This window comes from Lichenostomus cassidix, chromosome 3, assembly GCF_008360975.1.
Source record: "Lichenostomus cassidix isolate B80296 chromosome 3, HeHo_3.0, whole genome shotgun sequence".
NCBI lineage: Eukaryota > Metazoa > Chordata > Aves > Passeriformes > Meliphagidae > Lichenostomus > Lichenostomus cassidix.
Window position 1 is genome coordinate 15496230 of NC_139483.1, and position 25804 is coordinate 15522033.

The window sequence follows — 25804 nt, forward strand, 5'->3', positions numbered from 1 at the left end:
AAAACGCTGCTCTGCTGCTCTCCAGGGCAGCTCGAGTCCCTGCAGCTGCTCCTCTTCCCTGTCACAGCCGTTCTGCCCGTTCCCAGACTTGCCCAGCCTGCCTGCTCCGTGTGCTGGAGCTGCTCCAGGGCTCACCATAATCACTGCAGCTCCTTCCCCCAGCTCCACTCCTTCCCCTAGCTTCAGCAACTTCCCAGGGAGGTGTCAATGCCAAGAAGTGGGTCTTGTGTGAAATCTGTCCCTAATGCTCTCTGAGGCAGTGCCTATTTATAACATCCAAGAGCAAAGCCGAGATCCATTTTTTAAAGAAACCTATCTGGCTTTGTTTTCACGTTTCCAAGTAAACAGCTTTATTTTGCAGCTCCTTGAAACATAAGTGCCCCAGACCACTCAGCCAGTTTATCATCCTTTTTATGCCTGAGACAGTGTTTTTGAGCACTTCCTCTGAGCACCTGGATTTTCAGCTCTCCCATCACACCAGGCAAGATCTTTAGCTGCGGTGGTTCCCTGGGAGCCCCTGGGGCTTCAGCAACCTTCTACTGGATATTGATTTCCTTTGAGTCAGGCTATTAACTGGGAGGGAACAGCAGGAGGATGTGGGCTGTCTGTGTGGTGTACAACGCTATCTATGGTGCACCTCAGAAATGGGAAACCCATGGAGGGAATCCTCTTTCCATGGGTGAAAAAATAAATCAAGAGTTGCTGACAACCAGCTTGAATGCATGTGGAACATATCCATAAGGTCAAGAGGGTCAGACTGTCATTGTCCCATGCAATTCCAGTGGTGCCAATCCAGAATTGCTCCTGGCTGCAGCTGAAAGCCAGATCAAACACACCACGGCCACGGTGGGATACAGCTGTGTAAGGATTGGATTCACGTCTACTGGGCATAAAAACGATTTGCCATGCACTTTTCTTGCATTATTTTCATGAGAAGGGGTTGGATCATTTGGAATTTGAATTCCACACGTGGCGCCACAAACCCGGCACAGCAGGCTTTGCTCTTCACACCTACAGAGCTTTAAATTTCCTTCCACTCCAGCAAACTCTCCCCCACCTCAGCACAAATCCCAGTCTCTCACAGGCCTTTTGGCCCTTTGCTTTTAACAGGGAAAGGGTCACTTACGATCATCACTGAAGTCATCCACGAGTATGATTTCATGGACGAGGTGCACTGGGGTGCGGTTCAGCACGCTAAGGAATGAAGAGAGAAAATCCATGGCAGCACTTGACCAACTTAACAACCCAGCAAATGGAGTGGAAAAGATGAGGAACTGACCCCCCTGCCAAAGCACAGAAGACCAGGTTTGGATTTCCAGAAAGGATATACTAGTTAAGACCCAGAAACCACTCCCCACCACCCCCAAGTAACCTACAGTGCCTGGCAATCACCTCCCTGTAGCCTGATCTAAAAGCCAAGCTGTCTGTATTCCTAGGAAATAGCTGAGATTCACCCTTTTCACCTCTGTGAGCAAAAGCAGAGGCCCATGTAAAGCCAGGAAAAACTGACTTTTTTTTTTTCCAAATTGCACCAAGAATCCTAACTGGGCTTACAACAAAGCTGCCATCACCTCTCCACCTCCTCTGGGGCTAATGATATGGTGTCCAGCGACAGCAGGGCCAACACAGAGAAAATTAGCCAGCTCAAACCCATCTTTACACAGCTCACAGCTGTGGCAGGACAACTCCTGTTTTTATCCAGGAGCTGACTGTGTTTCGGAGGCTGCCGAGAGGATAAGAGCAGGGTTGGAGCCCACCTAGGTAATGAAAGAGAGAGGCTGGAGGATGTGGTTCACAGCTCCCTCCGTGTGGAGAGACACTGTGAAACATGGCACAAAGCTACAATCCTCCCTTAATTATGCCACCAAGGGTTATTATTGTTATTATTAAAACGTCTAGACCTGTTCTTTCCCTTTCTCTCACGGCGTAGAGGTCGTGGATTTGTTGCACTGACTCCAGCAATTTCATCTCCAAATAAACACCAGTGCAAAAGTCACCCTGACACGTAAGATGTGGAGTTGCAGTTGCTGTTACACATGCTTAAAATCCTGCCCCAGCAAAGGGTCAAAGCTGTCTGCTTGAAGCAGAAGCCCCAGGGCATCCCAGAAGTCTCCTAAGTGCTTGAGTTGGGCTTTGATAATGCCAGTCAGGTTGTACAGGCTTTTACAGCATTTAAACTTCTCTGCCCTCATCCTGAGCACGGCTCCTTTTCCACACAGGATTTAAAATCCCCCCAAATTTCAGATCTTCAGATCTTCCCACTGGCACAGGAGGGCAGTCACCCAACTAGCTAACAATCTTGTAGCCCCTGATACTGCCAGATCCTTATTTATAAGGTATTCCCAGTCTCTCCGGCTCCCAAAACTCTGGCAAAAAGAAACCTGGAAGTCTGGAAAAACCACATCCCTGGCCCAGACCCCAGTGAAGAGAGCTACAAAAGGCAGAAGCCCCAGGGGACTTGGGAGCCACAAAACCAGCTGGCAAAGAATGCAGTCCACCCCACTCAGGGGATTCCCCTTTGCCAGGTGCCTGCTGCCTGAACTGGTGTACTCCCACCCCTCCAGCTGCTGGAACTACAATCCTGAAGAGGGAAACAGATGAACTGGATTTTTTTGGAAGGCATACAGGACACCCCAAGGCAAGAAACAGAATCATAGAATGGTTTGGGTTGGGATCTTAAAGATCATCCAGGTCTAATCCCACTGCCATGGGAAGGGACATCTTCCACTAGCCTAGGGTGCTCAATGCTCCATCAAACCTGGCCTTGAACACTTCAAGTAAATGGGTATCTACAACTTCTCTGGGCAATTCACAATAAAAAATTTTCCCACACATAATGAATATGCTCTCCATGTTGGTTTTTCTTTTCCCTGAGCAGAAATCCTCAAAAAGGGGGTTTTCTATCAAACCAGAGTAAGTAAGCCTAGCACCTCCCTCATAGAGCTCCTCAAAAATCACTTCCAAGAATTACTTTCCCAGGAAACACGATCCCTGCCTCTTCCAGTTTCAGGATCCTGACAAAAGCCATTCTTTTCCCCCACTTCAGATGCCTTGCATGCTAAGGTTGGGAGGAAGAGAAAGCCACTGACCCCTAAGGAACAGACTGGAGCTGCTGTGGCCACCCTGACACTTGGTGTTGTACCAAGCAGAGTCAGACAACACCACCTCGACAACACCCGCAGCCTGCATGAACTACTGGGAAAAAGTGCCTAAATGCCCCTCCTCCCGCTGGGGCACACAGAACAATTTAGATGTGCTGTTTCCACCTGTCAAGTGTTTTTTAATTATTGTTATTAATAGGCTTGTTATTTTTTAGAAATCCCCGATCGCGAGAGCTGAGTTCAGCAAATTACCGTAGCTGAGCATCAGCAGACAGAGACAGGAGAGCAATATCACGCTCAGTGGAATATTTAACAAGTGTTGATTGCCTGGAAAACTAACTCTGTGAAACCTGCAGGAAAGAAGCAGGCTGGTAAAAAAGCCAGCAAAATAAATAAATAACCCACTGAGAGCGGGAGGGGAGGAGGCAGTGGGCAACTTGGAACAGTCAAGGCCTGCCTTTGCCTGGTCTCCCCTGGAGATTTGGCTGCCAGAAATGCAGTGCAGGGTTTAACTCTATGGGAAGAAGGCTGTAAAGGGGCTGATTCGGCTTTTGCTGGTACCAGCCAGAACAACTCAGCCAAAACCATGGCACTGGACTGTGTAGGCTCAGACCTGGGCTCTAAGCAGTACTCAGTCCCTTAGAAGAACTCCTGCCAGGGCACCACTGATGAAAGAAAATGGACCATTTCCAAGGCGCTGGGGTGGAGAGGTGCAGCCCAGTGTTTGCTCAGAGGAGGCTTCAACTGTTCCCAGGTTAAGCAGTTTGCTGACAACTCTGTGCCTGGGCTTGTCACCCCACAAATCAGGGAAGGTGACCCATGAATGCCAACAGTGGCCATCTGTGGGACTGACTAGAGCAAGGGAGAGAAGGCCAGCATGCTGACCCATGATGGAAAAACATCTCCAAGGGCTCCTTGGCTCCATAAACCACCACCCTTCCATGGGGTTAATGACAGACATCACTGTGGGTGACAGAGCATCCCCTCACCTGCATCCTCACAGCCCTCTCCCATTAAATCCCTGGTGGGACTCACTCACCACACACCACTTTCCCAAAACCTGAGTGAATAACTCACCATGGTGAGGGTGGTCCAAAGGCTGCCTCCATGGAACCTGATCTCCACTGATTTCATGCACTTTGTGCTCATTACTGCCCCTGCAAGTCAGGGCACAGACCCCAACAAGCCCCAAAACTGCTGCTAAGCCGAGGGCGACTTCATGCAGGCACAGAGAGATCCCCAGCAAAGCCAAATTCACATCTCCAATGCATTTTCTGCCTGTGCTATCTTAACCACACGATAATGCACACATGATGCTGGAAACATGGAATATAAGCACCCCTCCTGCAGTGCTCCTCAGGGAGGATGGGAAAATGAGGCATCAAATCCTCCACGTTTTCAACATTACAGTTTTTGGGCTGGTTTTTTTTTTTTCAGATAGACCATAAAAGCACTTTCAAAAATTCAAAGCCGGCTTTTCTATCACTTGTGCCTCTGCTCAGCTTTGATTTTTTTTTTTTAATACTGTCTTTTCTTTATGTCTGTGCATGGCTTTTTTTTCCCCTTTTATATGGGTAAAATCAGAAGACAATATAATAGTGCTTTGAAGTCCCTCTGTTATTATAGATTTTTTCCCTGAAATCAAACATAGGTAGACATATACTGCAGTGATGGGCATACTTTAACAAATCAAAACAGTTTTTAAGTTCTGCTGAGCTAGAGATCACAACATTTTTTCCCTTAAATTGCCCAAAGACCTGTTAGCATCAAAATGAAAGCTCATGCCTCCAGTCCAGAAGTGCTTACTCTTACTCCACCTAATAAGAACAGGTTTGCTGCTGAATTCTCTTGAAAAGACAACCTGAAATTTTCTTTGTTTCAATGGATTTACCTTATGCCAATGTGGCCATGGAGAATTTCACCTTCAGTTTTCACTGTAAGGTCCCTTTTCCATCCTCCTCAACAATTTTTTGGGAGCCTTTTCTGTCTACCCAGAGGTAAGCACTGGATCCAGCAATTTCATCTCCAAATAAATACCAGGGCAAAAGTCACCCTGACCATGTAAGACACAGAAAATGTTTGTGGGAAGGAATTTAGACCATCTGACCAAAAGTCAGTGTGATTTTGGTCATCACCAACTTGCTTTAGAGAGATGACTGTGGACACCCATCCTTGGGATTTCATGAACTTGTTAATTTCTCTCCATGGCAACATATTGGGACTCACTAGGGGGAAAAGAAAACACCTTTGGAAGAATAATAAAGTATGAAAAGGGCCAAGGGTCACAATTATCGAAATCAGACTGAGAGTGTGGAGAGAAAATACCCACCAAAATGAACTGCTTCAACAACCCCAAATGGCTAATTATGTAGGAAGAAAGACATCACACCAAGAATAACCATAATGAGCTTTGATTACACTGCGGCTTTCGCATTTTATTCTTTCAAATACCCACCAAGCTCTTTGAAATTCAAGAGTTCTCTTATGTTAACATCAAAAGGTAAAAGCGCACGGAGGGCTGTGTACTCAGTCACCACGAGAGATGATTAGCAAATTAAGAGGGAAAAAAAAGTCCAGGGTTTAAGCAAAAAGCAGAAAAAAAAAGAAATGAAAAATAGTCAGCACAAAGTGCTAATTATACAGTTTCTGTGCAACACCTGGCTTGTTTTTGCTTCTTTAATCAGGCTCATTTCAGTTATGGCACAGACTCTGTATGGTGCCGACGCTGCCTAAGCAAGGAGGCTTTGTCACCTCCCTGTCTCAGATGTGTCTGGATGCAGACAAGGCAGTGGCACAAGGGGAAGGTGCAAGGTGCTGTCTGCCCAGGACATCACTTCTCTCACCTATGAGCACTGAAAAATGAAAGGCAGGATATTCACTCTGCTAATTAACGATCTAAATGTTTGATGTGGTATTCACAGCACTTGCATCAGGACTCCTGCCAAAGGATGTGTTTTGGTTTGTCAGCAAGAGGTAAATAATTAAAGTTTTCTTATTCCTGCCCTGAGCTCCCCAGCTGCAAGTTTGAAGAATAAATAAATAAAAACCACTCAGCAGAGTAAACGGGACTGTCTCACCCTCTGCCCAGCAGGTCATCCACATGACAGGATTAGGATTCCCTTGTTAAATCTAGGCTACTACAGTATGGCAAAACTGGAAAGAATCAATTGTTGTTTTGGTGAGTTTTTATTTTTTATTTTAAATGCCTCTGCATTGCTTATTTTCTCCCTTGCTCCTGCCTTCCCACCTTGAGTTTACTCACATGGTACCATCTCATGTACCATCAGAGATTCTCATCATGTTTAAGGCACTGAGCCCTGGAGCTTGAAATACATGAAACTGAACCACACAGGGATAAGGAACATGTTGAAAAGTGAATGGTTGAAACAACCCAATAATACTTTCTTCACCATCTGCACAGCAAAAAAAAAAAAAAGTCTCAGCTGCTTTGCTATTCACTATCTCCTCCTTTCTGGCCTCTTCTCCCCTTTTCTATTTCCCTTTCTCATGATCCCATTCCCTACTCACTGGACAGCTGTACATATTCACAAGCACAGCAGTTGCACACATTTACAAATGCTGACTTCACCATTTGCAGAGATGTGGGCATTCGATAAATTTACTTTTTCCTTTTTTTTTTTTCCCCCTGCTTTACTTCCAGCTGGCAAATGGTCAGAGAAAAGATCATGAAACTTTTAAATGAATTCATTATTCAACACAGTCCACCAGCTTTTCTCAGTAACTCTGACAACGCAAAATGTCCATAAACAAACCATCCCAAAAGCTCCCAACGTGACCTGGGGAAGGGGTGCCGTGGAGGCCACGTGTTGCTGCTTCCTGCCAGGAGCCTGAGACACACTGAGCCTGAAACACAGCTCAGCCTCAGCACCTGGGGAGCACTGAGGCTCTCAAGCACCCAGGAAAACCACAGGAATAGCAAAATCTCCCCTGCTCATCAGATCCTTGGTCCCTTCTACAAGAGGCGATTCCCTCTGCTGCTGCCTCTGCCACTCCTCTGTGTTTCCATGGGGTCATGTAGGAACTGTCCCCTTTGTGGGGACACTGCCCCATCACCCACAGCTTTGGACAAGCCAGGCAACGTCTCTTTCCCCTGGTTCTTGCTCCTGCCATGGCATTTAACTGAGAACATTGAATCTGCAATGAGGCTGGAAAATCCAACACACTGGAACTCAGGAAAGCAGGTTTGCAATTCAAAATCTTCCACCAGCTACAGTGAGATCAGCCCTCTGCTCCTCAGTCTGTCCACCTGGCACCTGGGTTACACCACTGTGCAGATGTACTGAGGAGAACAGGGTAGAAGAGGTGTCCAATTTACCCACCACAATGCTCAAAGCAGTTGGCCACAGACTGCCCCAAAAGGCACAAAGCAATGTGAGGAGGACAGAGTTTGTTTTGAATGGCCAAGGAAAATGATCCATGTTGTTACAGCCACTGTGGGATGGAGTCATCTGGAAGATCTAATTAAAATGAGTATTTGGCGAGCAAGAGAGACAAAGCCCCAAGCAGTCAGAAGGCAAAGCAAATTAACCTACAGAGGCTAAAGAGGCAGATGAGCTCTCAGCTGGGTACAAAAAGAGACAGGGAGGTGGCAATATGTGCACAACCACATCTGGAGAGCAGCAAAGCAGGAACCATGTCATCAGCACAACTTGCCACCATGGATTAGTGTCCCTAGGCTTGGCTGCATCAAAGCAAGACATTGTGCACTGCATCCAGGCAGAAAATGGGGAACCCTGGTGCCCAAAGGCCAAACCATGGAGACCAGAAAAAGGGGGATCAGCTCAGGAGAGTTCAGGATCTCAGCCCAGGGAGGAGCAGAGGATATGGGGACCCAAGGCTGTCAGCTCAGTTCCTCACTGCCTGGGCTTGCCTCTGTGGTGCAGCTCAGTGAGCTCAGGGGCTCTGGCACTGCTGGGAGATGAACCCACAAGAAAGAGGGCTCAGAAGGGTCCCCAGCTGGGGAAAACCTCCCCACAGATAAAACATGAGTGCTGGAATTGCCAGGACCCATAAGTGATGAGGAGCAATACAAAACATAAAAAAGAAACTTCAAAGAACAGTAATCCAGAGGAAGAAGTAAAAATTCCGTGTACCTGTATTTCTAACCTTGCCATCACACCTGGCAGGACAGTCAGGTGCTGAGCTATGGGGAGAAACGAGATTAAAATCAATCCCTGCACTCCACATGTTATAAGAACCCTGTATCTGAGGGGCTAGAGGACTGCACTTGCCACCTCTGTTACAACTGGTTCTGGAGAATGGCAAACTTATGCCAAGTACTGTAAAGATGAAAGAGAAGGTCCAGGATCAGGGAGGTGGTACACAGCACCAAGCATCAGTGTCACCCAAAATCCACACACCCTAGAGAGAGAAAGCAGTGACAGATTACTGAGTGTGAAGGAAGGAGACAGGATTGGGCATGAAACCATAAAGCAGAGCAGGAATTCAATTTCAGGACTGTCAAACTCACTTGTGGCCCTGGATACGCTCACCTGAGGAAGGATGCTGAGAGAAAAGCTCAGCAAGGACATGACAGTGAAAAGGGCACAGCTGAAGCCTCTCTCCAAGCAGCAACCCCAGTCTGAGCAGCACCAGTAATGGCAAGGGGTCCCTGGGGATGCCAGGGTTTAAAAGACAGGACTTGCAGCAGGGCACAGACCTTCACAATGTGCACATGAGTTGCAGCTGCAAAACACCACTGGCACAGAGCACAGCACACCCAAGCTTGCTACAGAGGAACCCACCAGCCCAGACCTGGACAAACCCCACCAGATCTTCCCACAAGGAAACCTGCACATTCAAGGCACACACTGGGATTAAACACTGACTTCAAAAACCTGCAGTGAAAATGAAGCCTTCAGTCTATCCACGACAGCAAAACAGAGCCAAGAACAAACCGGCAAATGAAGGAATGGCCACATGCCCAGAGTGCTCCACCGTGTCCCTGCAGGAGCACAGAAACCAGCCTTGGAAATCTGGTCTGCATGTGTGTCATTAGGGCTTCTCAATTAGCAAGCCTTTCTGGCACTCGATGGGGCACTGGAGAGGCTCATCCAGCAGCACTGGAGCAGATATGCATAAAATGATAGCTGTCCCTAGAGGACTGGGACAAAATACAGCTGAGCACTCACACCCAGCTGGATATAAAAGCTCTTAGCCCAGACTTTGTCTAATCTGCTGACATTTCCTCCAGAGTTTCCCATGCTAGAGCCCGCTAAGGGAGCACAGCTCCTCACTTTCCTGAGCATCCCAATGTAAAACCTACTTCTCAGCACCCAACCTTCACACTGATTTCTCCTGGTCATCATTTGAGACAGAGCTGGCAGGTCTGGTCCTGTTGCTGTGGTGAGTGCAAACAGATTCTGCCTTTATTTATGGTGACCACTGACCCTCTTTGAAGAGATCCCCTGGAGCTCTTACCTCCGAATTGTCCTCAGCAGGGTGGACCTGGCCTCGTTGTGGAAGGTGATGACCACGCTGGTGGGTGGCAGGTCCTGGCTGTAGTGCAAAGTCGTACACCTGGGGAGGGACAAAGCAGAAAAGGCTGTTCAGGTGCTGGAATTCAAAGTGGGAGATCATTAATGCAGACAGCAGAGTCCATCAGTACATGGTCCTCTAGCCACTATTACAAATAAAGAAGTAAGAGTTTTTCTGTGTGAATCCTTTCTGAAGGAGTCCAGAAACAGCCACAGAAGTCACCAACGCTTAAAATAGCAAGGAATTTTACTGTCATTAATGGGAAGGAATGAGAATAGAGGCACCCAGCTGGCAGCCCTTTCCTCTAAACAGTGCTTCCCAATTACTCACCAGTGCTCTTCTCAGCCCCCTGGCTCGTGGCACCAGCAGAGGTAAGAGCATCCCTGCAGCTCCAGCTCCAAGCCTCCTCACTCCCAGCCTCCTGAGGCAGCAATTCCCACCAGTCAGTTGCAAGGTAAGCCAAGCCCTGTTTCTAAATTAATTGTTTCCTTATTAATTCTGCCTTAATTGCATAACAAGACTACAGGGAAGACTGGGATTTAAAACTTTCCAAGCCAGCCTTGCAGAAGGCAAAAAGCCACAGCTGCAACCACTGCCCCTGCTGCCTCCTTCCCAGGAGGAAATGTCACAGACTCTGTAATTACTTTGACCTTTAGCTGATTAAATTTGTGGCTTTTATGGGCCGACACCAATATAGTCCTAGCCCAGAAAATTCAGATATCTCTTACATCCATGCTGCCCTTTCCAGGTCCCTATCAGGCCCATAAGGTGGTCTTAAGATGACACAACAGTAGTTCTCCATCACAGCCATCATGTCCCTTCCCATCCACATGCCACTTGTCTGCTCTTGTGTCACACCCAGGTGCTACCACTACCATCCTCAAACGGAGCAGGAAAGAGGAATGAGCAATCACTCTTCCAACAAACCATCAGTTTGCTCCCCCAAAGTTCTGGGCCACAATATCTGCAAGGTGAAGTAAAAACAGATGGAAAAATTAAGTTGAGGATGGAAAGGAGAAAGCATGTAAGAGCAGCCAGATATTCCTGGTTTATGCTATTAAGACCAGCATGTTGTACCTCTGATATGCCAAAATGTTCCAGATATTATTTTTTATGAGGTTTTCCATATTTTCATTTTGAAACTGCATTTCTGGTTATTTACAAAGTGAACTAAATTAAAGGAAACAAGAGTGCACAACAGTAGAAACAATTGCCAAGATAAGAAAAAAAAAGGGACAAAATATTTGCAAGCTCATGTTAAATTAGTTGCTGCTTTCTCTCATTGTTTCGCCCAAAACCCTTTCCAAATCCTGCTTCAACTTGACCAAAAACAGGTTTTTCCTTACTCCCCTGTTCTTTCAGCACAGTCATCACCACCAGGAATTCACCTTCGAGCCAATTCTAATTCTGGGTCCATCCCCAAAGGACGCCAAAGTCACACAGCTATTCCATATGCAGGAGAAAGTTCAGCAACATTGCCCTGTGCGACAACACCCTCATCCATCAAAATTCAGCTTCTCAGGGATGCTGAAAACAGAGTTTCTGAATTATGAAACAGCACCAGGTCATGCCCTGAGCTGCTTCTCTGGGTCCCTGCAGCCCCTTGCACCACCCAATATGCAGCTTCAGCCAAGCCTTCCCAAACTGGTATGATGAGAAAGAAGCTGCTGCTCAGTTTTCCACACTCGGGCTCAGCTCCCGTTTGCTCTGCAGAGCTGCAGGGACAGACTATGGCAACTGCTCCCCCTGTGCTATTTATACACCTCTCCCAGATGCGTGTCCTTCCACCCACTTCCAGCAGGGCTCTGTGGAGCAAACACGGGAAGCTATTTCTGGAAAAGAATGGGAGAGAGTGGAAAATACAAAGTCATCAATACTTTACTTATGCTACTACAACAGCCAAGGAGCTGGTAAATAAAGCAGCAGCTGGGTGTGTCTGTGCCTCCCACGGGTGGGAGTGGATGCTGCAGGCTGGCTGAGGCTCCTCGTGTGCAACAATTTGCTTTTAAAACTCCAGATGCCGGTGCACCAGATTGGCCCAAGCAGGCAAGGCACCTGTGGGAAACGCTGGAATGTCACACACTGTACCTTCAGAGCTGCACCTCACCCCTGGCTGCTGTCTAGGGAGGCTTGTCACATCCCAAGCACAGGAATGGTGCTGCTGTGGACCCCCAGCCTCACTCAGCCAGCATGACAGCACAGCTGGGACTTGCCTCTCCAAAAGTAGCCTGAGAAGAGTTAGGCAGAGCTGCTGCATCTTCCAGGCTCCTCCTCCTGGGTCCCTTGTGGCCCTGACTCTGCCCTTGCCCAGGATTTTACCCCTTTTTTCAAGAGCCCTCCCAAAGTTTCCTCCAGTTGGTCCCTTTTTTTTTCCTTCCCCCCCAGTGTAAATGCGGCTAAACATCCTGGGCCCCCAGAAGGCAGATTTCAGTTTAAGTTGTTGACTACAAGTGTCTTTTTTGGCACTTACTTGGGTAATAAAAACCACAGCTTGGAAAAGCATTAAATCCAGCATGTCCAGAATTATTTTGTGTGACAATTACATCTGGGGTAATTTCAATTTAATACCTCACTGCAAGTGAAAATTGCAGCATGCAGCCCTAAAATTGCTGTAATAATGAAAATAAACCCACTAAAAGCTGCCTGTGCTACCTCAGGCTGTCACTGGATAAATGGTTTGTACTGCTGATGGTATTTCATAGGTCACCCAACTGCCAACCAAAGAAAAAAAAACAGAACCAAAAACAACACCCAGAACATTTCCAGGAAACCAATGGAAGTTTGAGGAGTTTTTTTAGATTGTTCAAAAAAAAAAAAAAAAAGAAAGAAGGAAAAGAAAGAAAAGAAAAAACCAGTAGTTACTGCACTGCCTATATTTGCAGTGTGTTGAAACTCACTGGCTAAAGCCATTTAAAGTTTGATGCTTTGAAACCTTGCAGCAGGACTGGGGAGCAATCCTAGCATAGCAAGTGCTAGTAGGAATGCTGCCAGGCTGCTCTGCAAGCCTCTGGGGGGCTGAAAGAAGACAGAAGCCAGGCTGACCTGCCCTAAAAACCCCAGGAAGAACATCCAGATGGAGAACAATTCTTACTTCCTCATGCTAGAAGTCAAGCTTCATTTGATCAGAAGAGCCACTTTTTTGTTTAAAGGTTTTATCCCATTCAAAATTGAAATAATTTCAGAATCAGAAAGTCCTGAAACTTTCTACAAACACCAAACACCTTAGGAATCAGCTCTGGAAAACCCCAGCCTGGACTGGTTGCCCATCATACTTCTTTTAGGGAGGAAAATGAAAATTACTGCCCCAGGGAGAGAGGAAGCCACTACTCACCACAGGCAAGTAAAGAGCTGTCAGTGGAAAGGAAAAGATAGAGCCCCAGCTGTCCTGGCCAGTAGCAAACATCCCCAGGCTCTCTACACCTGTAGGGATGGAGAGCAGGACATGCAGTACCTTGGTCACACCTCTCAGGACAACCTTTCACAGTGGCACATGCAGTGGTGGAAAACCGTTGTGCCTAAAGCCTGTCTTTGAGCTGAAGCAAAATTAACAGAAACATAAAAATATGGAATGATTTGGGTTGGAACAGACCTTAGAGATCATCTAGTTCCAACCCCCTGCCTTGGGAAGGGACACCTTGCACTAGACCAGGTTGCTCTAAATCCCATCTGACACTTGAACACCTCCAGGTATGTGGCATTCCACAGCTTCTCTGGGCAACCTGTTCCATCGCCTTCACAGTCAAGAATTTCTTCCCAACAACTAATCTAGGAGACTTCCATGAAACTATTCTAACAATAGGAACCTTGGGCATGGTATGATACAGAGCTATACAGCATTATATGTGCCAACTTGTATGGAAGTGAACAAGCTCATAGAGCTTACTGCTGGACAGGACTGTGTGCCACCTCACCTGACCTCGGGGCAACACAGCCTCTGGCATTTTTCCCAATTATTTCTGCATTTCTCACTTATCCATGCATTAAGTCCAGGGACTTGTGCCTGACTGCAGAGTACCTTTCAAAAAATCATGCCTTGATGACCTCCAGAGATGGAAAATCCAAGAAGTGCTGTTCACGTTACAGTCAAGGCATCAGTTTCACACAAGAGTATAAATGGGATACAACAATTCAGTATTTGCTTGACCAGAGCACAGAAGAGGGATCAGTAATTTTCTTCATGGCATTCACTTCCCATCAACACCCTCAGTTCTTCTTGGCTCTCCCCAAGCCACCATTCCTGCATGTTGCCCCAAAATATTTTTTCACTCAGCTCTGAGACACCTTCAGACTACTCCTTTGCCTTCCCAAGTTATGCCAGCAACTCCAGCTACTTTTCTAGGTATGCTTTGCCTCTCCTCAGTCAGGAAGAGGCTGCCAAATCGAGGACTGACCATGGTCTGTGCATCTCCAGCACCACCACAGCACCCAGGGTACAGCTGTGAGCAGCGAGACAACTCCTGGCACAACCTGCACGTGGGGTCTGCTCCAGGACAAAATCCTCCTGAGGAAGCTCTGGGATTCCCTCTGAGGTTGCCTATAAGCTCCACCAGGACACACCACGATCTGAGCATGAACATCACTGCTCAGAGCACAGATGGGACCTTCATAGCACAACAGGAAAAGCAGTGGCTGCAGGAATTGCCACCAACTGGAGACCCTCCTGTGCCTAACCTGGTCCTGCAGGTGACCTCAAGCTGGCCATGGCTGTGGGCAGGTGGGTGCTACTGAAGCCCCAAAAGGCATAAAGAGCAAAGAGAGGCTGGAAACACAGCTGGAAGGCACAAAGTCTGGAAAACCGCTGCGCCAAAAGGAAAGAGGAAAGGACATGGAGTCAGATGTCAGCTGGCAGTGCCACATGATTGCAGGGAATGCCAGCTCAAGTTTGGCTGCCAAAGTAAAAAAATACCCTTGAGAAAGGTCGGTAGGATTTCTCTGTGCTGGACTGGCATATGCCTCAGGTCTGCATTCCCAAAAAGGGACAGAAAAATCCCTGGGGTGGTGTGCAAGAGAGGCTGCTGGGGCTGGGAGAAACAGGGGTGATACAAAGAGAGGGATCCCTCCCTTGAGCAGATGACTTCAGGGTGTACAAGGGTTTGAGCAAGGGTAAGGAGGCACATCTGCAACAAATACTCAGCGGTGGTTAGCATCAGAGCTAACAAGGAGTTATTTAGCAGGCTTGAACTAGATGTAATTTGATAAAACTGTAAGGAAGACCATCAGGAACAATCTGCCGGGGCAGTAAAACAGCTCTGGCTGTAGATTAGACTCCCAGAAGAATCCACCCAAGCCTGCACCTCTCCCTTCCCCACAAAAATACTAGAAACTGCACAAAAGAGGAGAACCCTTCAGAGGGCAGGAGATGACGCAGCCGCTTCCCTTCAGCCTCCGTGTTCCTCGGAAGTCGATGTGCTGCCAGGGGTGTGATGGACACAGCCTGGAGAGGAGCAGCCCCCAGCCTTGCCAGGGGACCACCACACCCACTGCCACCAGCACAGGGCCCTGCAAATTGGTGCAACTCATCCACAGGCTGACCTCGGATCAGCCTTCTGGGGTTGACCAGGAAGGACATTTTTCTACACAGCTTCTGGAGCATTAGCTAGTGTGCAATTAATATTTCCTCTAACTCACTGCCTCTTTCGGTCTCTTTCTTTCTTTTCCCTGCAAGATAGATATCTAAAAAATTAATCAAATGACTAAATTTGAAGAAAATGGGAAATGCAAAGAGGCAAAAATAACCTTCTGTGCACATGACGTGCTGCTGCCTGTGAACCTCAAAACTGATGAGAAGATGCATTTATAATTTATTAAAAATTTGCTGGATTTTTGTCTTCAGAAAAGGGGAGGGGGGAAAAAAGAGACTCTTGTAAGAAGGAAGGAAGGAATAACACGGCTGCCTTTAAAAACAAGTTAAACCAGATTGTGTGTCTTGATTTTCAAAGCAGCTCATGAATAATTCAGACTTCCAGGGCCCTCCACACAGACTCAGGGTCTGTCTTGCTTCTTGACTCCCTCCACCCTTCCTTCCTCAGAACTGAGGCAACAAGAAAAATGGAGCCAACAAAAGTGAAAAGAAGAAAACAAAACCAGTATAATTCAGTAGAATTTTAAACTGATGCCAGTTTTACTGGAATACCAGAGCCGATGGCAAAGGTTTTCACTTCACAAAAGTAAAAGCAAAACCTGGGACCTTGCACCTTCATGGAAAGCCACCAATCCATCATTAAAGACCTGTAGAAGCCGGGACAACATGAAATTACGTTTCAGAAGGTCAGAACCCAGGATGTGAACATTCCTTAGGGAGGATGCTTTCTGACCAAAGCTTCCTGGCACCACATGGCAAATCGAAGCAGAGAAAGTTCTCATCCTCACAACACTCAAAAACAGTTCCAACGTGTAGGGATCTGCAATATTTACAGCAGAAATCCACCCAAAAGGCCCCAAAACAAATTTGCTCTTTTGCTGCAGCTGATGGAGTAGGACTTTAAGGTGCCAGGCAGCTGAAAAAAACAAACAGGAGTTTGATGGAGGGAACTGTCTCATGGCCTTAATTATCAACAGGAGCAAGCCTAACAGATCTAGTTCCATTTTTTACTAATACTTGACTTTCATTTCAGCCTACAAAAACATATTAGGTCAATAGAAATAGTGAGAAAAGCACGGGAGTTAAACAAACAACTTCATTCTGTCAGAATTACTTGGAGCAAGTTATCAAAGTAATCGATGGCACATAATAACTATAAGACAAGTGGTCAATATGTTACAGCAGTCAAAAGAAGAGGATGGCTCTAACAGAAGGGTGATCAATGGCACCCAGGGAATGCTGAGGCACTTGGTGATGAAGGGATGGCCACCAGGAAATCATCACTGAGCCCTGGCGTGGCTCAGGTGGCTGCACCCTGTGAAGGGCACTGAGACAGACAAGGTTTTTTTCTTCCATACAAAAAGCCAGGATCTTCTCAGTCCACTGCAGGGAAGGAGGCACATGGAGTTTTAAAAGGACATCCTGTGCCCCCATGGATTGGCTAATGATGGCACAGCCACCCCAAGGGCCATGGCTGGGTCTGTGGTCAATCCTGGTCTGTCAGGGACCCCCATCCTCCCCTCTTTGGGAAGAAGCTTCTCCCTGGTGCAGTGACTGCCTCTCACCAGTGGTTCCTGCACCCGCCAACGCACACTGCAGCATCACTTCCACTCCAGCACATCGTTTGTTCCCGAGGAGCCCAATGTCTACTTTTCATCTGATACTCAAAATCACTTCCTTTTAAATACAGCTTGTCATTTTTCAGATGACTAAAGTGTCAAAAACATTTGAGATCTAAATGAAATTTTTCCCTTTTCAGGATGAGAAAAACAGATCACTTTGGCTTTAAGTTTTCCTGTCTTTTTACTTTTAGATTCACCAACAGCTTTGCTTTTGATTTATCCTGAAATTGGTATCTCCTGGCTTTTCTTTCTCTTAAATAACCACAGAATTGAAACACTGTTATTCACTCATTTCTACCGAGCTCTATCTACCCACGTAGTCCCCAGATTCAAGCTCCAGAGATGTGGCACTGACAACACAGACATAGCCCAGGTGTAGGGAGAGGAGTGGATCCCACCACCCACTCTGTCTCTGTTCCCAGCTTCAGGCTCTTAAACAAAAGCAGCAGTGCCTGTACCCAGGCACTGCTCACCTTGAAATGGAGCAGTTTGTCCTCAGGGCACAGTGACTGGCAGGTCACTGTCTTTTATTAAATTCCCAGCTCTCCCTCCTCTGTGTCCCCCATCATTGCTCCACAGACAGATATCTGGGGAACAAGCTTTTATCTCTGGGTGAATGTGTCACAAAAGTGGAGCTAATTAACTGGGGCTCTGTTTTTGAAAAAAGGTTAATATTTTATCACATGTCTTCTGTCTTGAGGAATAATTAGCCCTGGCAGTAGTAGCTCTGCCATTTCCCAAGGGACCGAGGGAGAGACTGGAGGCTAGAGACACACGTGGTAGCGATGGATAGACAGCAGCTCAACTCAGGGCTAACAGTGCATCTCACCAGTGGTTACTCCTCAACACAAACCAGCCTGCCATGGAATATTAACAGAGGCCAAACCCTGCTCCAAAGGCTGAACACATTCTCCTTGTCCATTCCATGCCCTCTGGTGCAGGGATGCTTTAAACCAAGGCACTGTGGCTCAGCCAAGAGTTTTTAGAGTGCTGACACCAGAGTGCCAATCCCAAACCCTTCTCCCCAGGCACTCTCTTCCCTTGTTGTTCCAGCACCCCAGTCTGCACAACAAAAGGAAAATCCTGAAGAATCTCCTAACTATTCTATCCCAAAATCAAACCTGTTTGCATGGGGGAACGAAGGAAATTCCCATAGGGACTGCACAGAAGAAGGAAGGTTCCCCCAGTGCTTGCACAGAAATCCTCAGTACAGTGCACAGCATCTCTCCACAGGGCTGGGATGTAAGCAGGCTAAATGGAGGGACTGAAAAAGGATGAGGGAAGGGTCATTTCAGATCGACCCAGAACTGTTTAGTGCATGCATTTTTCTTGGCAAAATGCAGTGGCCGGGTGAGTGGGAAATTTCCAAAATGAAATCAAAACTGTCTCATAGGGAAACAGAGCCAAAATGACTTAGGGGAAAGAAATACATCACTTGGAGACGGGGGGGAAAAATATTCTCAGCTTTTTTCTCTCTAAAACTGCAATTTTTGGCAAGGAACACAAAATAAAGGTGTTCTTCAGGGAAGGGACAGCTGGGATGGAAGCTGTGCCTGCTCCCATGTGAGCTCCTCAAATTTTCCTTGGGAGAATGCCTGTCCCATGCAGACGCTCTTCCAACCCAGCAAGGCACTGAGGGACTGGGAGAAGGGACAACTTGGATAAACAAAACACAGCAGTAAGAAATTTAGTACTATACCATAATGTTTGCTGGAATAGTCCAGTCATCCCCATTGCCAGCAGCCAGATTCCAAGACACCGAGTCCCTACAAGCTCCCCAGCTCCCACAATGCCAATCCCCTTTGGCCTGCAGACATCCTTAGCCAAGAATACAGCTCAGGAATAGTTTCTGCTCACTGTGCAGACAAGTGCCATAACTCACACTCCTTGCACAGCCCTTTCAGATGGAAGTAGCTTTGCCCTCCAGAAGAAAATGATTAACACAACCACTTAACTGACAGATCCGCCTGCATCCCAAACACCCGTCTATACGCTTCCATCAGCTCCTCAGACAGTCTAGCTCACTCCTCAGCTGCTTCTCAAGAGTTGCCCTCATCCTTCTCATGCAAGACAAAGAAAAGGAGAGGGGAGGAATAGCACTGAAAATCCACCACTGCAGAATAAGCACCATCACATCTGCCACCTCCCTACAGCAGCCACAATCAATCCTGCTCCTGGAGAAATACCATCCCCAACAACTCTCAGCAACTTTACTCAGTGCTCAAACCCACAATAATCCCATTTCATGCAGACCCTTCTCATCTATTCTTTCTTCCCCTACCACATTCCAAAAAACCCCAAACCCAGAAAGCTCCAAAAGGGGACATTACATAGCAAGGTATTTGAAAGGAATGAGCCCACTGTCACTGTGAGTGACTGGACAAGACACAGGCAAAATGAGCACTGCAAGGACAGCAACTCAAGCAACTTCAAAGCTTGTTGCACAAACTCAGGCAGCTGGGGGAAAAGAACTACAAATTCCATGTACTGCAACCAAGGTCTTTAAATTACATCAGCTTTTACAAAATGCTGGGGCAAGCCTGAGAGGCAGGAGTCCCAGTGGGCTCATTGCTTTCTGCATTGAGATAAACCTGGGCTGATTACAGAGCTGACCCAGCTTCGAGCAGGAGGCTGGATCAGAGACCTACTGTGGTCTCTTCCAGCCCAAATTATTCTATGATTTTATGAAGTGCCAGTTTCTGATTAATAGCTGTCTTGCTCTCCTTGCTTAGCTGCCAAGAATTGCCAATCTCAATACTCCTTGTTCTCTGTGCTACCTGAAAACAATCTCTCTGTGTTTTGATCACACAACTGTTCCTCAAACCTCCTTGGAGTTTCCAAGTCCAAATTCACCCAGAAAGCCAAGTGCAAAATGTCACTGTGTGTGGTGAGCACTCCAGATGGACTGAATCTACACTGTGCAAAACTGAACTCTTTTGAGTGAAAGACTTTGATTTTAGCTCATTTATACTCACAGGTGGGTCAGATTTAGCCAACAGACAAAAAATGGTGTTGTCTCAGGATCTGTGGGCAACAAACTGGCCATCCCCACCATGAGAGGCTGGCACAGCTGCCTGACAGGGGCTGGGAGGCCAAAGTAAGTGGTGTGTGGTACTCTGGGGATGCAGAGCACACCTTTACTCAAAATACACCTCACTATTAATTCTTTGGCCAGACAGGACCTTCCCAGTTTGCATCCTCTAAATCACATTTGAGCTTCACGCTTCAGTTCATTCCAAGGCCTCAGCAACACACAGGTCCAAACAGTGAGTGACAGCAGGGATAAACTCCAGCACAAAGCTACAGATAATGGGGTTTGATAAGGGGAGCTCTATACTGGGTCTGTTGTTCTGTTATCAGACAGCAAACTTTCCCAGCTAGGGGAACCAACTGTGCTAGTAACCAGCCTGTTCAGGGTGGATCTGAACTCCTGGAGGGCTGTAGAGCTTGAAAATGAATAACTACGATGAGAAGAGGTAAGAACAACAATTCCCTAAAAAATAAAATACATCCCAGCACCACATGACAATCCCCTCCTACACAGACTGTGGGGCTGATCAGTAGTTGGGTGACAGTGTGTGGAGAGAGAGCTGGCTGCCCAAAGCTGCCTCTCTCTCTGACTTTCAGCAGCGCAACTGCATCAATAGAAGGTACAGAGCATACTAAGATACTTCCCTTCACATCAGCAACCTGCTCTATTTCTACCATTGGCAAAGAGTTACCAGGTTGCACAGACAAATCACGAGCAATTCTCTCTCTGCACAGCCCATGAAAGTTTCCAACTTAGGCTGCAAAAGCCACTGACCAACTGCAGAAACAAAACCCTGGCCAAGTTCTAGTTTATCCCAAAGACACAAGCCAGCCCTTACTCTACTTGAAGGATTGTTCTCATATCTTCATCCCAAGAGATCTCAGCCTAAAGAGGCAATGGAAAAACATGGTGCTGAGAGCTAACCTCTTGGGGTCTGGTGTCCAAGAGACAAAAGCAATCATGCTGCTTCCTAATGGAGATACTTTAGTCTCAAATGTGTTTTCCACCATTGATTCATGTACTTGCTCACCTGCAGGGTCATGCTCTGCCCTTGCTGTTACTAGAAATAAGGAGACCAGGACCAAAGGCATCCCAGATCTTCTCTTCCCCAGATATTTCAACCCCAGAGTGCTTTTCAGGGAAAAGATCCAAGGACAGCCCTAACACATACAGGACTTTGCCCAAATGTGATAAACCTTATTTTGCAATGAAATGGCAAATATCCTGGCTCTGCCCAGAAAACAGAGTAACAGCTGGAATGACAGATAAGGGACAGAAAACATCTTCAAGATATTGCTGGCAGCCACCCAGCAGCTAATAATAAGCCCCAAAAGCAAGAAGAAACTGCACCCCCTTACACCCAGCCACCTCAAGCTCACACAAGGTGCTGCCACTCAGAAGAGTGATGCCCTCAGGGCATCAAGCAGATGGTGGAGCATCCACACAAGAGGGTATAGGACAGTGCAAAGCCAGCAGCACAGACACCTGGCCACATGAGGCCACCTCCTCCAGCTAGCAACGATTCCAGACCCAGAGATGTGGCAGCATTTGAGCACTCCCTCTCCCCCATCCTCCTCATCTGGCCTCATGGGCAGGGGTCCATCCACCTGCACTGCACTCAAGGCTGCTCTGCTCAGACCTGCCCCAAGCAGATGCACCCAGCAGCATCAGGCACAGGGAGACCACCAGCACATGCACCCTTGCCCACCCCACCTCTTGCCCTGTTCTACCACACAGCACACCCCAAGTCAACAACTCATGGGACATTGCTTGAACAAGCACATTAAAAATAAAAACCCCTCAGGACTTAGTCTGCATTATGCAGGAAACTGGATTAGCCTAGCTACAGTCCAGAGGCCAAAGTGAGAAATGTGTGGACTCAGCAAAGTGAAAGCCAACAGCAGACCTGGAAAACCGCTAGGATAGGTTCTGATCTCAACTGTGCAAGGTCCATCTGGGTACCATCCCTGTAAACATTCTCTCAAATTCCAAGTGGGTTTGGCCACCTGCCAGGGTCCTACCTGCTTCTGTAGGTCTAATGTTCACGTACCACCAAGGATAGCAGAGCAGAGTTCCCCCTCTGTCCTGCCTGGGCTTTTCCACACTTGTCATTCTCCAGACATTAAGTTTCTCCTTTTGAGTCTCTCAAGAAACCAGAAAAGAAAGGCAAGATGCTTAAATCCCTATGTGGGGTAAAAAATGCATTTGTAGCTAGTGAGATCCAGTGTTCATCTCAAGAACAACCTCAAAGTGGTTTTGGTTTAGAGAGAAAGGAAGCTGAATGAAGACATGGCAATGTGTGAAGCCCAAGGATGCCATAAACATGCTAAACTAATGCTGTCAAAACCTACTTTTCTCCCTTTCAACTCCCCATCCAATACCCAAGAAGGTGTTCCAACATTCTCAGCGCACTTGACTGCTTTCCACTCCTGGGATGCAATCATCAACTCAGCCAAAACCAGAGCCACTTCCCAGCCTGCATGTGACACAGCTGCCCTCGTCATCTGCACGGGGATGCCAACACGCATTCCCACATTCCAGCCGTCTCCAAGTGGGACACAGGGAAGGGCAGAGAGCCACACTTAGCCCCAGGTGCCCGTGTACACAGGTACCACACCCAGCAGAGGTGACCCTCAGGACCACCAGCTCTTCCCAGTCATCCCCACACACAGCACAGCCAGGTATTTTTGCCTATCTGACCACAGCTGCTCCACCGCAACGCGGAATGTGCAAGCTCTGCACCCTCGGGATGCAAGCTGAAATTAATGGGTCAAAACAGCACTGCAGTGTGTAATGGTCCTGCTTGATGGCTGAAATCCTGACATTTCTGGGCCTTGAGAATACAAGACAGCTGCTCTCTGCTTCAGGGGAATATCACAGGCATCACCTACTTCTTCCCATCCCTCCACGAACAGTCCATATGAGAAGCAACCAGTCCTACGCAGCCTTACTACCTAAGGGACACTCTCCAGCTGGCATAGCATATATAGCATATATAGCATAGATCCATAGGGATCTAGGAGAAAAAACCTGGAGGAAATCTTGGAGCATTTGTTGTTCCCCTCAAGGAGAACAGGACACACTATAAGAGCAGAGCTTTTCTAGGGGGCACAAGTTGGCATGATCCAGCTTCTGGGCTGCCAAGATGCTCTCACCTTCAGCATGCAATGTGACACCTGATCTTCATACCTGCAGCATCCCTGCCAGCCTCGTGCTTCAATCACAACTTGATCTTAGCAGCTGCTTTCTGTTTCTCAGACACAAACACATCCCCTAGGCAGCTGTAAAATTAAACGTTAGCTGGGTAGGTAGGACCTCTTGTAAAGCACTTGGGACTCAGGGAAGGAGTGAACTTCAAAAATGCAGTCTTATGCTAGAATTTGAGAGGACTCCATCCTTGGCCTTCTTGCTTTATCAGCTCTTGAGACAGCACTACTAAACACATATCGGTGCTGCTGAAAGAAAAAGTAAGACAAATACAGGAAAACAGACACTGGGAAATGCCTGAAGCTGGCTGATGTGATTTGCAATAGCTAGAGAAATCTGCTGGAGACTCTCACCTCTCCTCAAGCCTCTCACCTCCTCTCCTTGTCCCTGATTTCCCCTCTCCACTTTGCCGCCCCCATCCACTGCAAATCCCCGCTCAGGCCGGTGCCTGGCAGCCACAACAGCATCTGCACATCCATCAAACCCAACGGAGCATGGGGAGGAGGAGGTCAGCCCAAGCAGCATATGGAGCACTGGCGTGGTGAATACCAGCCTCCCCAGGAGCCGTCTGCTGCAGATGGAAAAAGCCCAGGAGCCATCACGACAAAATCTTCTGGCTGGGGGCGACGCATCCTCCCTGTCGGCTTTCCAAGCCGCTGAGCAATACTGGAAAGCTCAGCTCCTCTCCCCACCATGCTCACGCCTGGCACTGACTCATTCGCTGCCGTTTCGGTCCCACAGTTTGCCGGTGGGAGTTGTAGGAGGTGGGATGTGGGGATGAGGTAATCCCAAGTCCATGTGGCTACCGCAGTGGAGGGGGACTAGCCACCCACTGCAGCAGCACGAGTTGGCTGTGCATGGTGTGGATGTGCCACAGAGGTCCAGGTCCAGTCTGCTGATGCAATCATGGGGATTTTTTAACTTTGACTTTCGTGACCATAGGATATCCCACCACAGACCACGCAAGGTCCTCTCCTGGAGAAAGGCAGCCCTTTATGTGGTCCAAGGGCATAGTCAACGTGCTGCCAGGAATGGAGTTAACAGCAGCAAAACACAAGAAGGTCACCAGGAGCAATGATCCTGGTGGGAGATCTCCCAGACCAAGTGAGACAAGGTGGTTCAAAGAAGGCATGACAGCTCCCTGGCTGAAATCACCCACAAACCAAGCAGAAGTTCATAGCCCTGCACTAGCCAGAGGTAGAAGAGGAAAGCCACCATGGTTTCTCCTGCTCTGTTTCCTTGGAACACTGCAATTCCTCTCCATATGAAGCTATTCCACTGGCTGCAATTTAAAAACAAAATCAATCCAGCAAACATTGCTAAGCAACTGGCTGTCAGTGCCACATCCCATCCCATTGAAAGTATTTGCCCTCTCCATGACCTTCTGGCAAGGAGCTTGCTGCTCAGCCCTCGCCAGATTTCCTATATTCAGCTATTGTTGGCAAGTCCAGATGCTCAGCTGGATTAGCAGAGAAAACTCCAGGAAACCTTCTGTAACCATCCTAATGGAAAACAGAAGCCGTAAGGAGCAGCATTCCCACATCCCAGTCCCTAGGAGCTGGATTACAATGCGTGGATCTCTGGGTATTACCATGGTCTGTAGGTCCGTGCATCTCAGTGCTGCCACACGTCGTGCAGAGGCAGTAAAGGATGGAGAGCCTGGAAACCTGGTCACAGAGAAAGCAAGCTGCTTTGGGCAACAACATCTGGCTGAGAGGCTGGAGGAGAACCTGCTTGTCAATGGGGACAAGCTGAGCTGAAGTGACAGGTGAGACTCTCTCCAAAGCCTCCTAAGCCCCCGTGCAAGCTGGGCAGGAGTGTCTTGGCACTGCAGTACCCCTTAGTGTGGGGTCCATGACAGGATGTACCTCACCCCAAAGCCAGCTGGAGTCAAATCAAGGTCCAGCTCTTTGGGTTCACTCAAACAAGGACACCTGAACAGCTTAATCCGGGTTTTCCATTGAAACTGAGCCCCTAAACACAGCCCCCAGACGGACATGTAGCATGAGCACTGTGGGTGTCCTTCCTTCCACACAACTCTGCTTGTCCCTTCACAGGAGGGGTATCTAGTCAACCCCATCCTGAGCTCTATGCTCTTGCACAGGCATCAGAAATTTCTCCCTGCTCTGGGAGCAGGCTGTGTTTATCCATGCTTTCCCACACAGTTCTGCTGGGAAATTCAAGACCAGCTTCTAGGTTGCATGGCAGGGCTTGAGCATCACCTGCAGCAGCTCCCAGGACACCTGTGCCATAAGTAAGGATTACCTTTCCAGAGAGGGCTCAGCTCTGCACTTTCCTCTCTCCCTCAACCACCAATCCCAGCTCCTTCTCCCTCCTCCATCCTCCCCATCAATGCCTGCCTCCCCCAGATCTCCCGGCAGCCCCAGTTCCTCCGTGGCCACTCTAATGCTCAGCTAATGGTGCATCATCCACAGTGTTCTTCAGGCATATTCCATAAATCAGAATCCAATTACCGGGTTAAGGAAATTGGAAACAAATTAAATTAGCCCCAGCCCCTCCCACGTGCTGTGCCCTCACTTCCTCCTTAATGAGAACTTTTCTTTCACAGGAGCACTCACTGCCACATCTGCCCGCCCAGGAACAAGGTGGCTGCCACCGCGCCGCGGGGTACGGCAAGGGGCAGCCGAGTCAATCTCCCCTTTTAATAGGGCAGATGGTTAATATCCCTGGCATTAATTCTCTCCAGGAATAGCACATTCGCGCTCTGCTCAGCTATAACAGGCGTCCGTCAGGGCTGACAGCT

General features: G+C 47.8%; 1 protein-coding gene across 1 annotated transcript in view; it reads right to left on the reverse strand.

Moving 5' to 3' along the window:
• Nucleotides 1-25804, reverse strand: part of GALNT14 (polypeptide N-acetylgalactosaminyltransferase 14) — an 89476-nt gene that overhangs the window by 29050 nt on the left and 34622 nt on the right. The window contains exons 3-4 of the mRNA XM_085054641.1: nucleotides 9543-9641; nucleotides 1127-1194 (exon numbers count right to left, since the gene is read on the reverse strand). Of these exons, the coding sequence (XP_084910767.1) occupies nucleotides 1127-1194; nucleotides 9543-9641 (167 nt within the window). The remainder of the gene's footprint in view (nucleotides 1-1126; nucleotides 1195-9542; nucleotides 9642-25804) is intronic.